We start from the raw sequence: 21,247 nt of genomic DNA on the forward strand, positions 1-21,247 counted from the left end.
TTCAGACATGCAAAGGAACTTCTGCCAAATGGACTGCCTCGAATTGGGTGAAAACTCCCCCAAAGCATCGTAATTCTGCAGGTGCAACCATCAGCAAGACTGATAAAAAATATCAGTACTCTTGTTCCTTTGATTTCGAAGGTTAAAAACATCAGTACTTTTGATCTTTTCCCAAGACACTCCCTGGTTTCTTGCCATTTTCCTTAGAACTGTTGATCATGAAATTCTCCAACCAACTAGCACAATCTGCAACGATGTATTCTTTATAAATGTGAGACACAAGTCATGAGGTTTCATTCTGTCTTGTATTTAGCATATTTAGTTGTCATAGCTGGTTCTGAAATTGCAAAGTAAGGAAGAGATAGAGAGAAAATAAATACATAACTGTTAAAAACATAAGAGATGCCCACTATAAAAATGGTGATAAATAAACAAAAAAGAACTTCAAAACATTCTCATATATTGTAGCAGTGCAAAATCAATCAATAAGAGGATGCAGAAACTAAGCTGACACAGGTGAAAAAAATTCACATAAGTATGGTCAAAATTAAAAACATAATGCATACCACCCATAGAATAATAATCAATACATAAAAAATACCAAATTCATCAGTGGATGAAATGAAAATAGCACAAATATCCACTTGGTTTTGGGAGGCAAAGAAAATATCTTGTCATTTTACAAGCAAAGGCTCTAACTAGGACCACCTGTCAAGGGTAAAGGAAGGTAATGGGCTAGAGTCATTGCCCTTGGTTTATATATAATAGAAAAGAAAAAATGTCATTTTTGGGAGGACTGGATTTGGGAGTTAGAAGTGCTTATATTATTAACGTTAATGTGACCAGGGAACATATTCAAAGGAGAAATGTAGTCAACTGTGACCTGCATTCACTAGGGTGGTTCAAAATGAATTAAAAAAATACTCTAACATATTTCTATGCATATAGCTGGAGTTCTGCCTCAATACTGGTGTTAGCATTTAACAACGAAGTCATTTGTGTTAGGGAAAAAAACATCAGGTCAGAATGATGTGAGAAACAAATACATTTCCCATGAAGATATAAAGCTAAAAAGCTGGCACCAATAGCATTTAATTAATTTCTGCACTATTAACCTGACCACATAATGTAGATAACACATTGGATATATCATACATCTTCCCATTGTACATTACCATTTATGACCCAAGGTCAATCCAGTAACAATTTTCAATACTGAAAAAGATTATACCTACCCTTATTATCGATGTAAACTGTTGTATAGATCCTTCTATGTCTCCACGATTTAACAAAACTATTCCAAGAGCTGAAATAAGAGGTAATATTAAAGTCAGGAAATGATGCAGTTTGATAAAACAATGTATAATACTGCAGTTAAATTAAACACAATGAAGTATCTTTTATTGTTTGTACAACATTTTTGGAAGCTTCAAGTTTTTATCGATGTACTGTAGTCCAAATAAAATTACAGAATGTCATTCTGATGATGTGGTGTAATTTCCCTCCACTGAATTAGCTGGAAGGATTTAAATCATCTTGGTGCCAGTTCATATATTTTTACTGATATGGTAAAATGGGCAAAACACAGTTTACTTCTTCTTTTCTAATGGAAGACATTACAAAAGATGCAGCGCAAGATACAACCCCATGCTTACATGGATACAAGTTCTTTCCTTCTGCCAGAGTAATGCAGGCTTTTATCATTACATATTCCTGTTTATGCCACAAGTACTACCCCAAATAAAATCTGATAACTTCAAAATACCTATTCAATATAATTAAAATTAATGTTGTTGTTGTTTGGGTTTAATGCCATTTTTCAGCACATGATAGGCTATACATGGCAGCCAGTATATATAAAGTGGAAAGAACCAAGAACATTTCCAGGAAGAACCACTGACAAACAGGAAGCTACTGGCAATCTTTCTCACACACCTGTACTGGCAAACCCACAACGACAGAGGTGAGATGTTGGTGATCTGTGCAGGTGAGTGTCTTAAACCTTTCAGCCACCCAGGACCCCTAATTAAACTGTGTCAAAACAAATGTGTTAAATATGTACAGTTCATGATCCTTAAGTAAAAGTAGTGTAGCTTCACAAAAGATTACACATCAATTTCACAATTTAAAGTACCATATGTACTTGTTTACAAGCTGACTCCAACTGCAAACTTCATAGACCCAGATCAGCTCTTGCATAATGCACAAGCAGATCTGAGTCTTTGCAGTTTCTTATAAGTAATCAGTAACACACACAACACAAACTTTAATCAGGGTCTATGTTATCTGCAGTTGGACTGAACTTATAAGTAAATAAATATGGTACCTCCAGAACATCTTAAACACAAAACACACCTGCCATATAAATCTCTCTTGGAAATCAATAAGAACTTGAGCTACTTCCATGAACTGGCATCACAAATCCCTACACTTCTGATTATATGTCCACCCCCACCACCTCCAGACTATGAACCTGGGTCAAGGTCTATTAGAACTGAAAAGTTACGGTGAAAATACCTCCCCATCTCCATCTGCAAAAAGGGGATAATCTTGTAAATATATGGATTCAATTAAGACATAATGATAGAGCCTGAAAATATTATAGATTTTTTTTTAGAAATTGGCATGAATCCAGCAATGATGCATCCTTAAACAGAACCTGCTGGGTTGTAACAAAGTCCATTACAGTATATATGTATCTTCCTTAAACAAATTCATACATATAGTTTGGTCATAAATATTCAAAAGCTGTCACTATCAAATAGAATTTGTGTATATCTAACCTCCGACTTGCTCCCTGGGACCTCAGGGGAGAGGCACCAATATCACACTTTACATGCAGATTGTTATCATATGGTTAAGATATTATATCCCAAGTTTCAACCCAGTAGTTTTGGACATGTGATGAGGTACAAACAGACTGAGCGTATCACATTGTTCCTGTGCAAAAGCCTGGGGATAAAAATGCTAAATATATGACATATTTACCAATACGTTTGTCAATATCTGTCTCCCCCGTGGCATATGGCACCATTTTCTTCCGAAGAATTTCCTCTGCAAGCTCCTGTAAAGTACAAAATCAATTACAATGAGTATAATAAATGCTATAAATAAAACATGTTCTGTGACTGAAAAAAATGATGGCAAAATAAAAGCCAGAGCTCAACATTCTGGGTTAAGTGACTCCTCTATCCAGTCAAAATATGGTAAACTAGTGGAAAATAGGGAGTATAGGGTCAAATTCTGTCATGGCAAAATAAGTTTGTCAACACATGGTGTTTTACTAGCTCTTCAAGTAAAACAGCATTAAAATACTCAAAATCTTCCATCATATTTTATGAAAATATTAGGATCTTTATATCCTTCTTTATTTTGGTGAAGGTACATGGTCAAGAATTCCAATTTCAAAGCAAAATAAGCCTTTATTTTTCAACCACAACAACCAAGACCTCTGATATTTTGGCCCCAAGATTCAGAGACTTCTTCTTTACTCCAACTGCAGGAAATCCATAAAGTTTAGTCCAGGTCTGTGATATAGAAGTAAATTTATTGCACAAAATCCATTTTTCTTCTTTCAGTCAGTGACCTTAACCTTGGACCTTTTGAACCCAAAATCGACACAGTTCTTCCTAACATAAATGAGAGCCATTTTCAAATTTGGTAATGGTAGATGATGGAGAAACTAGAGTTACTGTGCAAAAACAAACACGCAAACAGAGATATGATGCAGGGCTTGATAAATCCATTTGCCTGACACCATGACACCAAGACGAGCTGAAATTCATCTAGGACAAGCTCAAGTTATGAGAGAGACAAAGGTCAATTTCAGTTCGTAATGCTTTATGTTATGCAAATTTTATACTCCTTGATCTTGCCACAGTATTTATATCAACACTTTTACTTCACATTTATATGTACCTAGTGCTTCTATAACATAACTACTTGAAGTTTCATCTATCAATGATGATACACATTCAAAGTGTGTCACTTCCATGTTGTAGTCAATATCAAGGTCAGCCACACATTTTCTTAGATAGACACAATAATGTGAATGCATACTATTTGAAGCAAGTTTCAAAAGTAGGGTATAAATATTTATGTTTTGTTATCAGTTATACTTAATTGAAATATCTATAAGTATACATGATTTGCAGACTTTCAAGTCCTAAATCTGCCACATGCAAAAGGTGAATTGGTTCCTCCCTAAGCATTATGCTGGCCAATGATACTGCTTGGCTAACTTGTTAATCTAACAAGACTGATGCATGTTGCCAATTTCAAGGTAACTTGGTAATAACTGTTAATGACCAGTGAGATTACTGTTACAAGTGTGTTTGGAAATGGAAAAGTTTATAGTAAATCATTTTTCTCAAAGAATAATTACACTGGACAACAAATTTTTACAAAAGTCATGTTACTGAAATAAAATTAGTCAATTCTTATCAATTTTTATGTGCTGAACACGAATATGACAGTCAAATTGCAAAATTGGCTCTAGTTTTTTTGTAATCTGCAAGAAATTAATGTTTACATAACGAAATGCATTCCAATAGTAAAAGGTCAACTGTAATAGCCTACCTATAAAAAATCAAGTCATTGACTACATCTTAGATTTCTTCGCCTGTCTCTTGTACAGCTGTTCGGGAGCATCTCTGAGGAGTGTCCAGCAGTAGTCAGCCAGCATTGTAGTGGACCATTTTCCCTGGTATCTTTGTACCATTGTTGCGATATCTTGATGAAAACGTTCGCCGTGTTCATCACTAACAATACCACAGTTGCTAGGAAAGAAATCCAAATGGGATTGAAGGAAGTGAATCTTTAGAGACATATTGCAGCCAAGTTTCTTATACTTCATCAACATGTCTTCTACTAGTTCCTTATAGTTTTCTGCCCTAACATTTCCGAGGAAGTTTGTAGAAACTAGGCGAAAAGCATTCCATGCTTGTTTCGCGTCACCTTCCAGCAAGTTGTTGAACCGGTCATCTTTGAAAAGCTCTCGAATCTGAGGACCCACAAAAACTCCCTCTTTAATCTTTGCTTCGCTGAGTCGAGGGAATTTTTCATGCAGGTATCGGAATGCTGGCAAAGTCCGGTCAATGGCTTTCACGAAGTTCTTCATCAAACCTAGTTTGATGTGAAGGGGTGGTAGCAAGATTTTCTGAGCCTCAACCAGAGCTGGGTGTTGGATATTCTTCTCTCCAATGGCTACATTCTGCCTGTGAGTCCATTCCTTCCTCATGTAGTGCATTTCCCTTGCTCGGCTATCCCACTCGCATAAGAAACACATGTATTTTGTATATCCTTGCTGCAGTCCCATTAAAAGGGCAACTACCTTCAAATCACCACAGAGGTGCCAGCTGTACTTGTTATACTCAATGGAATTCAGTAGCTGCCTTAAGTTATCGTATGTCTCTTTCATGTGGACAGCATACGCTACTGGAATAGATGGAAGAATGTTTCCATTGTGCAAAAGCACAGCCTTGAGACTCAGTTTCGAAGAGTCCACAAATAGTCTCCATTCTTGTGGGTCATGAGTGATTTTTAAAGCATTCATGAGGCCCTCAATATCGGAACAGAATATCAGATTACTTTCCTTTCTGAAGAAAGGCTCCAATTGCTGGTGGCGCTTTCGATATGCAGTAATTGTGACATCTTCTTCTAGAAGATTCCATTGTTGGAGTCTTGATCCTAGCAATTCTGCCTTGTTCTTTGATAAGTCCAAATCACGAATCAGGTCATTTAGTTCTTCCTGTGTTATTCTGTGTGGGGTTGATGATGCACCACAGTGAAAATCTGGATCACTGCATGCTGATGGACCAGGAGAAGAACAGGTCGACTCACCTTTGTCTTCGTCAGATGAATCAAGAGAATATTCTGCTGGAGGTTCTGGAATAGGAAGTCCCTCACCATGTGGAACTGGTCTAAATGCAGACGGAATGTTTGGGTAGACTATTCTAGACTTCTTTCGCTTCGTTATTCCGCCGGAAAGAGGAGGAACCAAGCAGAAGTAACAGTCATTTAGGTGGTTGCTTGGCTCTCTCCACACCATTGGGACTGCAAACGGCATTGATGACCTTTTGCAATTCAACCACTGTGAAAGCTGTGTTGTACATGTAGCACAGCATATATGCGGAGCCCAAGGCTTGTCTTGGTCACCAACCTTGCATCCGAAGTAAAGATGATATGCCTTCTTCACTTGAGAATTGATACTTTTCTTCTGGTTGGCAAATGTCACTTCCCCACAAATATAGCAAAAATTGTCCGCGGTATTAACACACTTTCGAGGCATTACTGTTCTTTATTGTACGTAAATGGATAAAATAATAAGTTTTATGTAACAGTAGCTTGAACTGTCTCGCACAACGTCTAAAATATTTTAAATGCTGAACCTATCTGATTGGGCTTTATATAGTACACTGCTTACGTCAGCTTCAGCAGCCGCCTGGCATTAGTATAATAGGCCTACACATGTATAGTACACTGCTGACGTCAACTTACTTCAGCAGCCGCATGGCATTAGTATTGCATTGCATCAGAAAATGATGCAATCAACTGTGGATGATGTGAGCATGATGGTATTATGCAATGTTACATCATTATTCCGGATGTTGCTGCAGTCCTACTGGAGAAATTTACACAGTGAAACATAGAAAATGAGGTATATGAATATCTTCAAAACGAGAGCCAATACAAATTTTTCACGGTTATATTCGTGTTCGGCACACCAAAATACTACAGATTAGGGCCTTTTCAAGTCAGTAATGATTTCACTGTTGACCAGTGTTATCCGATAACATTAACACTGAAGTTCTGCCACCTCTCAAAATCCAGCAAGTGAAAAAGGACAAAAATGTTGCCATTCCTGTCTATATAACTTTTTAACAAAGCTAAGAAACCTTTACCACTTAGCTTCCATTAACACCGATAGGCAACTACAGTTGTTTACTCAGTTTTAGCTTGAACAATACATCAGCAAGGATGACTGTACCTACTGGGAAGTGTGTGAGGGATTAATAGTTACGTGATCTGATATTCTCAGAGCAACATAATTTACTAAAAAATCTGCTTTATCCTTTGAATACAATTATCATTTGCATTAACAGTAGGAGAATAGATTATAGGAGGAGGCAATGCTACACTGGTGACTGAGGGAAAACAATTGTATTCCATAAATGAGGATCAACCATACTTCTAACATGACACCAGAAGAACAAACATTCACATAAGCTGTGACAACCGTACAATAATATAAGAAAGAACAAAAAGGCCTTTTAATACCTAGGAAAAATTCTGGACATATCCAGCAAAAGCACTGTTCTATGCCCATGTTATGGTTCTTCTGACTTAAATTGGTCTGGTGACAGTTTGTTCTGCAGTCATCAGAATTACCAGATTCATTTCTTGTCTCTAAGAAGCTAGATCATGCAAATAACAACTTCTGTAAGGTCTTAGACCAAAACATTCCATTTGGAACACAAGGCTTGCATTGACAGCTCTGATTAATTGAGCAATGACCTTCATGAGGCATATTTGATATTCTAAGAGCTCAGAGAACACTGAACATATTACCCACTTAAGCCATGATGCAAGGATATGAGTGATTAAATCCTCTTTCCTTGGCTTCAACTGTTCAGCCATATAGCAGTTCTCTTTTCACTTAAAGCAGTGTCTGAGAACATGGACCAGGACCTGCAAAAGCAATCTCTCTAGACTTATGATTATCCACTTACAGAAACCTGTTCGTTGTTATGAAACCTGGTTGTATCATTAGGCCATTGGAACCAGTGGATCTAAACTGAAAAATCTGAGGGAGGCAGACAATGTTGAGGTTGATAAAAAATTTACATGCTCAAATGGACAAAATGCTGGACATAACTGAGGTCTAACTAGTCCCAGTTGATAAGAACCATAATTGACTCAAAAGGGACAGAAGACTGTTTCTGCCCTTTACCAAAGATAAAATTACCATGTTGCCTAGAGAAACTGCAGTCACTGGTATTAATGAGGTCAACTGGAAAAGGATAACCACACATTTGATGACCTTGGTGAATGTCAATGGGCTCATATTGACTGAATGGGAGACTGCAAAATTGGTATATTGTGTCTTGGAATCCAAATGGAAGGAACTTGTGTGGACATGTCTGTTTAGGGACATGAACATGTTTTACAGTTAGGTCTAAACTGACTATAAATTTGTCCTTTTTTTAAAAAGAAAATCCCATTGACTTGGCCATTTCTATTTAGAGAGGATAGTAGAGGAACTGCTGAATCTACTGGCCGTTCATTTCCAAGAAGAATTTGTAGTAAACACATCTCCAGGTATTGTCCTGGGCTTTGCCAATGTTGCAAATTGTGATTGTTTTTCATTATTGGCGACAAAATAAACCATCTGGCAATTTTTTTTGGCAACAACCTTTTTGGCTGTTTAATTTGTACATACAGTCATGGATCTGGAGTGGAGACGTTCAAAGGAACCACAAAAGGAAACCACAAACTTGGATACATAATGCACTGGAATCTATCTAATACATACACAAATCCTTTATTCACAATGACAAATCCATCTTTACAGTGCATTGTTACATCATAATCTAATTATGTTGACATCTGGCCTGAGTACTGTATGCTGTGATACACTCAGTCATGCTACCGGACTGTAACTACAATCGACCAACCTCTAAAGATGTGAATAGAAACAGCTACAATTAATTGAACAACAGCTAATTCTTCTGCTGTTTTTTTAAATGTACCAACAAAATAGTTTTACTGAAACTTCAGAGAAAATTGATTATTTTTTAAGTACTTATTGCTGTGTATAAATACAAAGCAAATGGAGAAAAAAAATCGTAATCAGAATTATATGCTGTCAACAGTGCAACTTTATCCAAAGAGTAAGTTAACAAAATTAACAGCATTTGGATTTAGTGCAAATTCATCAGACAACACAGTCCCTGAAACCTGATGTTATACCTGACAGTCCAACATCCAGGGACTTAAACCATGCAACAAGAAATAGCAAACCAAACAAGTTTTGCATAATTGAAAATAATACATTTCTCAAAATACAGGAGTGAAATAATTAAATTAACTTACAGAATGGTGAATGAATTCATATTTCCTAAAAGTCCTTTCAATTCCAATAGTTATAAGAAATCTGAATACATTCCAACAAAACATGCCCCTTATGTGTTGAAGTTTCAAATGTACAGAAAGATTTCCAAAGAATTAATGAAATAGTCGTTGAATAAATTTAGTTAATACCGTACAGTTATTTCAGCGTGTCATGCAAAAAAATCTTTTCAAAAACCGAGGTAGGAGACTGAATCTGAAAACAGAGATTGGGACCTACCATCGGGAAATTTTTTGCAGCATATTTAAGCATCATTTTCACAAAATATTCACCAATTTTTTTGGTCCAATACATGTGAAATTCTCGCCATTTCTCCCTGTGGAGTGTGTTATCCACCCAACGTGTCCCCATTTCATATTCTGGTCAGCTGTGCCCAAACTGCACAATAGCTAAAGGTTAGACTCAAGCCTCTTCGACATACTTCAAAAAAACCGCCTGTTCTACAGTGAGTGAAAGCACTAGCAGTTGAATGACAAATAAACAATGCCCTTTTCTGTTATAACTAACAATGCCTAAAATGGGTGTGAATTTATGTTAACAGTTCAAATGTGGTCTCAAGCTACCATACATGTGATAACTATTTCCCATATTTTATATCCCACCTTATTTCCTTATTGTTAACTCATAAATAACATATTTATTCTGAATGAGTTTTGGGGGGCACATATGCTCTGTGAAATGTTTCTTCATTCCTTCTTTTAATATAATGATGGTAATTAATGCTTATATATACGGTACATTAATGCCAGGCGTTGACCCATGTAAGTTTCATTGGTGGCAAGAAGATCCTAGTTTGCTTGTCAAGAAAAAATCTACAGAATTCAGTGATCTTTCTTGGGATTTAGGAAGCAATTCACTACAAGCAAAGCATGTCAAGTGCGGCAAAAATAAACATCTGAACTCCTGGCTGCTAGACATAAAAAAGGGGGTGTGTTTCATTCATGAATGCATGAAATCGACGGTTGCATTATACATCATTTATCTTACATTGCAAAGTATGGTCATAGGGTTTTAGTATTAAAATGTCATTAACTAAAGTTCCTTACAAAACTATTGTTTGGAAAATAATACAAATAATATAGATTTGCCTAATACTTTAAGCTTCTATTAAAAAAACAAAAGAGAGAGAAAGAGAGACTGTAGATGTCCGGAAAGTAGATATTTTAGATTTGATAATGCATTTATTTCAGGTGACAAGTCATACCTATGCACTAACTGTGATGTGGGATGCAAAGACCATGGAAGTAGTGCAAAACAGTCATGTAATGATTTATTTTGTAATATTATGGCTGTCTTGCTTGTTGTCAATAAAGTAATAACTATCCCATCTTTTTCAATTTTCATTGCCTATTACACTACTAGAGCGAGAAAAATATTCACTACTTGTTCTGGCAACATTTTTTTAAAACTGGCAACAAAATATTGAGGTTGGCGATTTTTTTTGCAGACAACCGTTTAAAAGCCAGGATCATCCCTGCATCTCTATATTATATATAACTTCAGATATCTGAGACTATATGCTCTATTCGTTACAGGCTCTTAATGCAAAAATGAACACATCTATAACCATTAATATCCTTTGCTTAAAATAAATTTCACAAAAACTCTTAAAGACTGTTCCCAGATACCCATTAGGAAGACTTTATCAGGAAAAGATACTTTCTGAATCAGACATTCAAGCTGTTAAGAACTCCACTTCCATCATGTGACAAGTCCTCTGTAGATCATGAGTAATTCATAAACGGTCTCCTTAGCATCACAGGAAATATTAAAACCAGGTCATGTTACTTCTAGCCATATCTGGAAAGGGCTTCATAATGGAAGCCTTAAGCTCAAGACACTCTGAAAGTTTGATTCTAACTAGATATCTTTACCAACATCAAGCTACTAAAACTTGCCATACTCAGGGGTCATGCTACCTGGCAAAGCGGGTGACTAAGTCTCCTAAAAACTGTTAAACTTCAATGCTGATGTCATAACCTTTATCAAGGAGAGGCCATTTAAGTTTCTAAGGTGGAAATACGTGCCTGAAAACATTTATCTTGCTCAGATGTATAGTAAAAAAAGGACACAATGGCATTTCCTTTCTTACTTGAAATAAATTTATTTTGTTATGAATGAATGAACAAAATATATATTTTTTTGTTCTTTCATTCATAACAAGATTAACAAAAACAATTAATCCCAATATAATAAACGGCCTGTCCATTACAGTACACACAGTCAGAATTGAACTCAAGTTCAAAGACAAGTATATATTCAGCCACATGACTGTGCCATTATGTGGTTCACATTTAAGTGAAAATTTATTATTTTCTGTTGTTCTGTTTGTTTCATTTTTTTAAACATAAGCAGTTGTCATCCGGAATGTTATTGTCCATACCTCTGAGGAATACTTTTCATATTTAAACAGTTAAATAAATTTACAATGTTCAAAAGAAGCTTAACAAGATATGTCTCTCATCAAGTCAGTACATAAGTTTGTTCAGATTTTTTTGTAATAAAGGAAAGCGTAAACATACTGCAAATTTAAAGAAGTTGATCGAACTTTTTAAAATGTACAGAATACAGAAGACTTTGAATTTTTTTTCTGTCTAAATATATGATTGAAATAAAGATCACTTGTTTCTTGAAATGGTATCTAATTATAAATCAATCATGATGTTTCAGTCTTTCCACGGGTGATCTTCATTCATTCATTGGGTATTCAAATTTCAATCTGTGATGTCAACCAGCCCCTCCATGGTGGAGCTGCCATTCAGCGGTGGTGATTTGTAGGTATTTATCTCTCTCGCATGAAGCATTACCGTATTTACCGTATGTTTTTGGACACTGTTTGTTTTCGGACACAGTTTTTTGGGGGGAAATGTAATATTTAAATGCCTTGTAAGTTTTCGGACATTGCTCTGCTATAATTTTTTCTACAATTTGTTTTCGGACACAATCTAGGAAGATGTGCTGCTTTGTTTTATTGTAAAATTCACAGCATGTTTACCATTAATTTAACTGATACAAAATTCACTTCATTTGGTAGCCAATTATTTATTGTGATCATGAACTTCCATGAACTAATATAATTTTAAATTTTTTAGTCGAATGTATATATTTATGTATGTATGTATGCAGATAGATAGATAGATAAACATTGTTATATTAAGCCATACACAATAAGTAGCAATATCAAAGAATGAAAAGAAATATGATTTAATGCTGGAATATATTTAAATATATTATTCAATATCAAGTACCTTGTCCATAGCCTTTTTTAGGTCCTCGGGCGAAAAGCCCTCAAATTCTGTATCACTATGATCATCCATATTGTATAATTGTTTGTCGTTTCTGATCAGCGCGTTTTCACTTCCGCTCAGATTGACACTGATGCCGCACACCTTGAAAGATTTAATTATCATTGTGCGCTTTTCCTTCAATGTGTCCATGGCATTTACAACCCAGTCCAATACAGTCTGTTTGCTGGCTGTCTTGATCCGTCAGTTGCTGCATTCATTAGATGATATTAATGCATTCGTAGCATCCCTGATCTATTCCGTCCAGCTGCGGCGGAGGTAGCTCTTGACAGGTTTATTGATGCTCACATCAAGAGGTTGCAATCTGGATGTGCAGCCTCCTGGTATTATTGCGGGCACCACATTTCCGTGCCGCAACTGTTTCTTCATGTCATCAGTGATGTGAGCCCAGAACGAGTCCATAACTAATAGTGATCGCTCTCTTCTGGTGAATGGCAAATAAATTTCTTCAATCCATCGCAGCATTAGCATTTCGTCCATCCATGCTTTCTCCTGAACTGCGATAATTCACCCTTTTGGTGCCTTCAGATCTAGCTGTCTCTTTCCCATAAAAATAATCATTGGGGGTAATACGTCGCCAGAAACTGCAACGGCTAAAATGACAGAAATGTGTCTCTTCTCCGTGCCAGTTGTACAAATCAGAATGCTTTTAGTTCCTTCTTTGTCCACCGTTTTCCCTGGCACAGGATCAAAGTGTCTCGTCCATGTTAATAATAAACTTATTGTCAAACTCATCCTCCTCACATCTATCCATCACAAACTTGTGGAATGAAGCAATCTTTTCTTCCAAATCCTTGGGTAAATGTTGGGCAAGAGAGGTCCTGCTTCTGAGCACAAAGTCATGTCTTGTCATGAAACTCTCTCCCCATAAACGACTGGCATGGAATTTGCTCTCCGGAAATTCTGTTGAGACTAGTTCCTTGGCATATATACATATTCCCTCAAAACTGACTGGAATTTGTAAGTCACGCTTGAGTGAGCACCCATTGAGCTATCTTATCATCCATAGCTTGTCCATATTTACCATGTTTTCAGACTGCAACAAATAATTACTTTTTTGTCGTCCAAATACATATCAAATTCTTTAATTAGGTGTCCGAAAACATACAGGTGAAGATAGATTTATTCCCCCTCCCCCAGTCTGTAACGCAGTTACCGTTAGCTCACATCACAATGTGTTACCATGAAGTAAAACAAGTATTTTGTCAAGTACCATGGAAAGGATAATGAATGAAAACAGGCATTACTTGCCTATTTTGTCTATGTGATACATGTCCATCCACCAGAAAACACAGCCATACATGTATTAGAGCCACGACTGTGTGCGTATTTTCCAAAAGAACCGCCATATTACTAATCTTGCAATCCAGTTTAACCCTCTGCTAATAGGTGATCATTAAAATCTACATTACAAACGCGCGCAAGCTTAATTTCTGTGTAATTAAGATATTAATGCAAACTAAATAAAGAGATTTTGGAATTGTAATTTTGAAGATATTTATGACAAACATTTTAGTATCGAGAGTAGAAATACCAGTACATGTATGATGGCTAATCTTAGAGCACCAAGGGTGAGAGGCTCCATATGGAGTGAGTGTTGTATGCACGCACAGGAAGGACAAAAATAACAAGCAAGTTGCAATATCCTTTTTGCTTTGCTCTCACTTCTCCATTTTCAACTCTCACTTCTCCCTATTCTGTCCAAAATGAGAAGTCACCTCTCTCTAAAATTCAGGTCTAGTTTGAACCGTGACATAGTGTTGTAAGCAAACCGACAACTTCCATATTAGCAGTCAATGCAACAAAATCCGTGACAGAAACACAGAGCTATCAAATAAATATTTAAAAATATTTATCTGAGACCTGAAAATAAAATCCCTTAATCATGCAAAACTTAATCTGAAAGAATATCAACTCATAAGCAATATAGTGTGCTTTAAAAAAAATATATATTATTATTTGACCTGTAGCACAAAAGTGTCATTACTGAGTTTCTTCTGCACTATTTGTTCAGATAAAGAAATGTATATGTAAGTGAATAATACAATTTCATAATGAAAAAACAAATGTGTACATGTTATATTACAATAAAATTTCCTGACCTCAGAATGAAGAGTACATGTGTCAATTGTTGGTGACTCCTTGTAACAGGAGCTTGACTCTGTGTTGAAGGAACAAAGACCCAGGGGCAATTCTGAGTGAGAGGGGTCTGCAAAATAGAATAAAAATATGCTATCACTATTCATATCATACAGATGCTCATTAGAAATGGTGGTAATAAAACTTGGTCAGAATGTAACTCAGAGCTCTGTCAATTTTTCATAGTGAATTTTGGTAACTCTAGTGACAGATGATGTGGCAATATGAATGATTAAACTCTAAACTGAAAATTTTAGTGCACTAAAATTGTTCTATGTACATTTTTGTGTCTGGAGGCAAGGCCAAATGGAAGAACACCTCTGTGGTGAAAGCATGTGAATCACTGCATCCACAGCACAGGTCAGGTGAAGTCACTTGAGTGTGTCTGTGACAGTGTATCCCCTAGGGGTGCAAGACTGTGGGTAAAAAATCTTGGTGTCAAAACGGGGGGGGGGTGGGGGGGGGGGGTCAGACTGAGTAAAAAACAAATTTTGGTATCAAACCTGGGGGGTTGAATAAACATTTGGGGGTCTCTGAAGCACATGTGTGTGGGTAACACTTGTGGCACATCCGCAGGAAGCTCTATTTCTCCAAAGTGATGATGGACATCTGCAACCATTTACTCAATTTGTACTGCATGTAGATCAATTGCCTGTCTTGGAGCTGCCATGCGGCATCATATTATTTGTGGAGTTGTCGTAAGTTTTTCATTTTGCTCTATTAATCATTTTACCTTCAATAGTTACCAAATATTACTTGCTATTTGCAATCAGACTACCTTACTCTACATAAAAAATGTTCAGACAGACACTTACTTGTTGATAGCTGTAACAAAATCATTTTGTGACACCAGTTACCATTAATACAACTTCCAACAAAAAATCTGACTGATTAAGTATGATGGTTCCAATAGTCATGACTTCCTGCCACAACCAGGTCATTTGCAGCAGTGATTCCGCAAACAGTATTTATAAGAACAAGCAAGTTCATATTTCAAGAGTATCATGGTTCTCTTGGTGAATTAGAGTTTATGTGCTTGCGCATCCTTAAATAACAACTTATATTTTGTGTATTTTAAGTGTAGTTACTAGTGATTTTTTCTTTGACAAAACAAAAATAACAAACACTTGCTAGGTCAGTGCACCAGAGCTCCAATGGCAAAATGACCACATATTGGGACATCCATTGGATTTTGCAATGGCTGTGTCAAATAAAAGTGGAATATGACTTTGTTGTTGAGGAATGCACTTGGCAAAGTCATCATCCATATGATCAGCATCACTAAGGCCATTACCATAGTTGCTGAATACACAGGTCATCTTATATTAATGACATGTATGGTGTGAGGGGGCAAATTTGTGTTGATCTACAAAAAGCACATTAGTTTGGGCCCGAGAACAATTAATTAGATTTATGGAGACAGGCATTTGTTGAATTGCTATACTGCAGTGATTCCAAATGTCTGGTCGGTAGTGGTAGAGATTTTTCAATTAAGCATTCATTTACTTAACTGTGAGACAGACTATTATGGACATGGTTAACTTCGATTTCATAGTGGGACTGTCAAACTTGAAAAATTTCCAGAAACCGTTAGTCGAAAACCTGGAAGGTCAAGTTGACCCTAATTTTGGCGCCTAGATAAAAGACGGTAAATATATTTCATCCTGACTGTTTATGCTAAATAGGGGCATGTTTCCCACATGAAATTTCCTAGCTGTAAATATTCCCCTAATTGAAAAATCTAATTAATCTAAGCTTTGCTGCAAGAGTAAAGGTACTGGGGACTCTGAGAGTAAATTTGGAAGAAATTCTCTCATAAAACATTTGTCCAAGGGACCAGACATCTGGAAGGTCAAGGACACAATTTTGGCGGTATAAATGAACAACGCTTGAAAGCACAAAAGGTATTTGCGTCAAAATCATGAAATTCGTTGATACCAATATGTGCATGAATTTAGTTGTTTAAATTCGTAGATCACAGCTACTGTGGAATTGGAGTGAACCAGAACTAAGCAGGTTATGCAACTGTACAAGGCAACAACTTCAATTGTTCACTCAATCATATGATGAACAAATTCCATCAGTAAAACAGATCAGCTATTTTTATAAATATATTTGTATTTTGAAATTTGGTGAAAGATTTATTCCAAAACGAAGTGTATCTTCCTAATGTATTGTGTTATCACCATTGTTTATGTAATTGAGTCAATTTTGATTTTCTATGTACGGGGGCTTGAGTTGTTCTGTTCTATATAACTGCTCAGATCTCTATTTATTCTACCTTTAAGTTTACTCGATCTGGGCAATAACACTGACGGCAATCATCTCCTAGATAACGAGAATCAAATAAAGCGGACACCTTGAAAGAAGGTACAATCTACCAATCAACCCTCACCCTTTACAAAGAGAGGGGGCGTTTACATAGTGAATGTACAATCATCATTGTATACATTTAATATCAGGTCAATCTCAAATGTACAGTTGTATTGCTGGGGTCTCTCCACGGAGATATGTGCGCCATTCCTGTGCATGTGTGTCAGCAGTGAAGGACTACTGCATGGAAGATACACGGACACTATCTGAGTAATCAAGAGATCACCCAAGCATCATGTACCATAATATACTTGCACACAAGTCGAGTAAAGCTTCAAACAACAATGATCCTGAAATACCATAGCATAATGCACCTGCAAACCAGGGCATATGTTGTTTGTTCTACTGATTATTCCTAACAAACTGTACACATCCAGATCTGCCAGCACAATAGCCGACAACAGATCTGGGTCTGAGCAGTTTGCAGTTGTACTCGATTTATTATGTAAATACAATAAACCTACAATAACAGTTGCACTGCTGAGGTTGTTTGCATGGGGGTCATCATATGCATGATAATTGCCACTGATATTGTCACAGACAAGATTAACCAAAGCATTGAGGCAATCCTGACAAGGTCTGGCACAATATTGTATCCTCCATGCAGAATTTGTTTCTCCATGGGAATCTCATTCACTTCACCCAACCAAGAACTGTTAATGTCAGCTGTGTACTGTGGTGATTCAGTTGATATGGCACAGCTGAGTATGGATTGTTTAATCGCATTTGGTCAACAATACGATCCTTAATCAGAAGGACTGATTTAATGTCATGCACCTGTCAGATGTTCAATAACATCCCAGTTATCTGCACTGAGGCCCCTCAACAGCCACAATTGAATATTGGACCAAAATATGTTAATCCCATGTATCTCATAAAATAAATAATGAAACTTAAGTTAACATTTGTCTTAATTCACAGTATCCTATAAATGTCACATTTGAATGTCATCTTATGCAAAGTCCAACAATTCATCCTCAATGCCTGATAAGGTTCTAAAATCCTCCACCATTGTCAAGTAAATCATCATGATCTAGTAGTCATCATAAATACTGCCTGACTCCCTTTCCTTGGCCTCAATGTCATAAGTGGGTCATTATGAAGAGATTGAGCTTGGGATCTGATAGTAAACACTTTGATCAGACAGGTTGTAAAATATATTATAGGATGCAACTGAACATGTCAGTTGTGTGGCAGGATCAATCAATCACCCTCTGTTACTTGCCACTGAGCAAATATCACTCGCAGCTCAATCAAAGAATAGTCACATTGGAAAACAAGCTAAGAAATTATGGTCAAACATTTACTAAAAGAGGCAGAATTCTATTTAGCACTGAACAAGTACATGTATTAAATTCGCAGCTCGATCAAAAGGATTGTCAACCAAAAACAAAGTGAGTGCTGCCTTTACAAGCCAAGAGCTTATGGGGACATGTGCACTGATAAAAAACATTTTAAAAAAAACATTAAATGGATACCTGATGGCTAACTTTGTTGCCCAGGTTATTATCAACAGACGAGCAGCTGTTCACATCTCTGTCAGTTCACCAAGGAACATGCAACACAACACAATTATTTAGGCAGTAAGATGTCACACCCAAAAACATAAATATTCAGGGGAAACGTCTTACACTGTAGGATTAGTCCACAATATGCCATCAAGCTGTGGCATGCAACCATATAACCAACAAATCTGATTAGCTGTGTCAGAGAGTATAGAACTTATGTATGACACGTCAACCTGCCATGAACATGCTGTGAATTAAACTTTATAGACACCATGAGGATGTCAACAACTGGCAGATATATATAAATAACAAATCAACTGAGTCAAGTCAGGTGTTGCCTACATTTGTATACTTTTTTTGCACTGAAGCTTAAGCACAACAGGGGTAAAGAATACTCTCCTGCCAAGTTTCCTTCCATTAGGGTAACATGGTCATATTACAACCACTAGGGTAATACCGACCTTGGATGTATATCCTGCTGTTTACTACAAAGATATGCAAATTACTTGCTGTGTTCTTTGTTTTTATTTGTGCACATGCGTATGCAAATTAGTACAGATCTTTCCCGGCAACGAGGGCATCACATGACAAAATGATGTAATCGCCTCAGTACTCTCTCTTCCGCACAAGTTCAGAAGCGGCATTCATAAATTTATTTTATTCAGGACATTAGTCAGGCATCAATCATCCAAGATTTGTATAGCTTTCAATAACATAATAATTATGTTATCGTAGCTTTAAAATAATGCTTCGTCTCGCTTAAAAAGTAATAACTGCACCAGTTTTTTGACAAATAACTAATGTATACAATGTTCTGAATAATGGTCGGATTTACCCAGGTTCTTTATCATAAGAGGGCAATTCCGACCAAGACAACAAGCTTAAAGAAAATGTAGAATTATAATTAGTTGGTACTGAACTCTGAAGATAAAAACCAGGAATAAATACGTAATAAAAAACAATAAAAAATTAAATGTATAAATCTAAATAAAAATAAAATGTTATTTCTCTCCACAATTATCTCTGTAACAACCTCCACAATTATCTATATAACAATATCGCTTTCTATCTGCTATCTCTCTATCTCTCAGTGGTCGGATTATGGCCAGATTTGAAATTAGCGATCGCTTCGTAAACCGCTAGCAGCACCCTCTAACCTCTATTATTGGACCAATTCTCTCGTCATGACCCAAATCTATGTGTTCTAACAACTGAATTATGTTTAACAAGTTTGAAAATGTGCAATTGTGATTGATAAAAAAATATATTACTCAAATGTCAGTCATACCACATTCACTAGAAATCTCTTTATCAGCTATAGACAGGATCACTTTGGACCTGAGAGTTGTTACATGAGGGGCAGAGCTGAGCGAAGGTCGCGAACACGACAGGCAATAGTCTCCGCGCACAGGTTCCAACTTCTTCATCTCAAACGTTTGTGTTCTGCCGTCTTCACTTTCCACTTGGACATTTGCAACCTCACACATCAATCCTACTTCCGACCAGCATCGTAAAATAAAAGTTAAAAAGAATGTCCAACGCGAAATACATTTCCACGCCGCCATGTCATCGTCTGCTCTCTTGTATAGACGTTTTACATAGAAGAGTTTCACATTGGGTTACTTCCCTTGTGACAATATAGTGCCGAAATTTTTAATTGCATAATATTATACGCAAACCTTTTTCAACGCCGAATAATAATGCCACGTAACTAATCGTTTTGCTCATTACACTGGCAGACAAAAATACATATGCTACGTGTTGATATATTGTAATTACGTGTTGATATATTGTATATCTTTAATGAAACCAATTAAAGCTGTCAATTCTCATATGCATGCAAATAACTTTTCAATGCGTAACAGTATGCAGTTAAAAAAATAAATTTATTCAGCGCACTCGTTTTCTCCCATAACCGAGTTTACGCCTGCAGTGTACATGGACAGATGCAATATAATAACCCTTTGCAGTATTATTTGAAGAAGAAAAAAGAATCTGTAAAATTTGTTCTTTTTAACTCGTATTTAAAGGAGTAGAAATTAAACCGACATTTGCCAATGTAGAACGCGTTCAGGGTTTTAGAAAAAAAAAATGAAGCGTTCACTTCAACACAATAAACGCATACAAATAAATTCGATAAAGAGATACAAATAGTAATCGGGGACGGTCTGGCCAAAAATGGCACAGTACTATGGTGAGGGCGATATACAAACTATAAATTGCTGAAAGACTATTTGAATTCACATTAAGTGCAGGCTGAGGTAGAACAACTTTTTAAGATTATTGAAATGAATGATCGGTTAGAAAGAGATTGATAGTTCTTTAAATCGTTCGGGTCAAGTGTCGATTTCTTCAACAGAGGCTTAACAATGGAGTTTTTGAAAAATGATGGGAATTCTCTGGATCATAGAGAAGTACTAATAACGTGAAGCCAATATTGAATCTAAGCACCCAAGAAACAACGATGTCGAAATCGTATCGAGTTTACATGGCTTTGGGTAGCTTTTAATCAAATCTATAGAGAAAGGTTCAAATGCTGTTAAAGGTTGCCGTGTATATTCTTTGTCAAAGAGGCAAGTTTACATGCTGTTAAAGGTAACTAGTAGTAAATGGGGCCACTTTAGCGACAACGGAAATTATCATTACAGGACACACACCCCTGGGCCACTACAGTGGTAACATTTTTAAAATCACACTGGGCCATTATAGCGACAAGAAAAAAGGTTGGAATTTGTATAAGGACAATAGGAATGGAACAGGTGGGTAACGTCACGGTACTGGAGATTATAAAC

General features: G+C 36.5%; 1 protein-coding gene across 1 annotated transcript in view; it reads right to left on the reverse strand.

Annotated features, from left to right (window-relative positions):
* LOC149804947 (tetratricopeptide repeat protein 13-like) overlaps positions 1-20,040 on the reverse strand; it is a 120,036-nt gene extending 99,996 nt beyond the window's left edge. The window contains exons 1-4 of the mRNA XM_089946126.1: positions 19,744-20,040; positions 14,538-14,644; positions 2,989-3,064; positions 1,236-1,306 (exon numbers count right to left, since the gene is read on the reverse strand). Coding sequence (XP_089802252.1) covers positions 1,236-1,306; positions 2,989-3,064; positions 14,538-14,644; positions 19,744-20,020 — 531 coding nt within the window. The 5' untranslated portion in view covers positions 20,021-20,040. The remainder of the gene's footprint in view (positions 1-1,235; positions 1,307-2,988; positions 3,065-14,537; positions 14,645-19,743) is intronic.
* Between the last annotated feature and the right edge of the window lie 1,207 nt (positions 20,041-21,247).

Source organism: Sinohyriopsis cumingii, chromosome 2 (genome assembly GCF_028554795.1).
Source record: "Sinohyriopsis cumingii isolate HCF-2022 chromosome 2, ASM2855479v2, whole genome shotgun sequence".
Lineage (NCBI taxonomy): Eukaryota > Metazoa > Mollusca > Bivalvia > Unionida > Unionidae > Sinohyriopsis > Sinohyriopsis cumingii.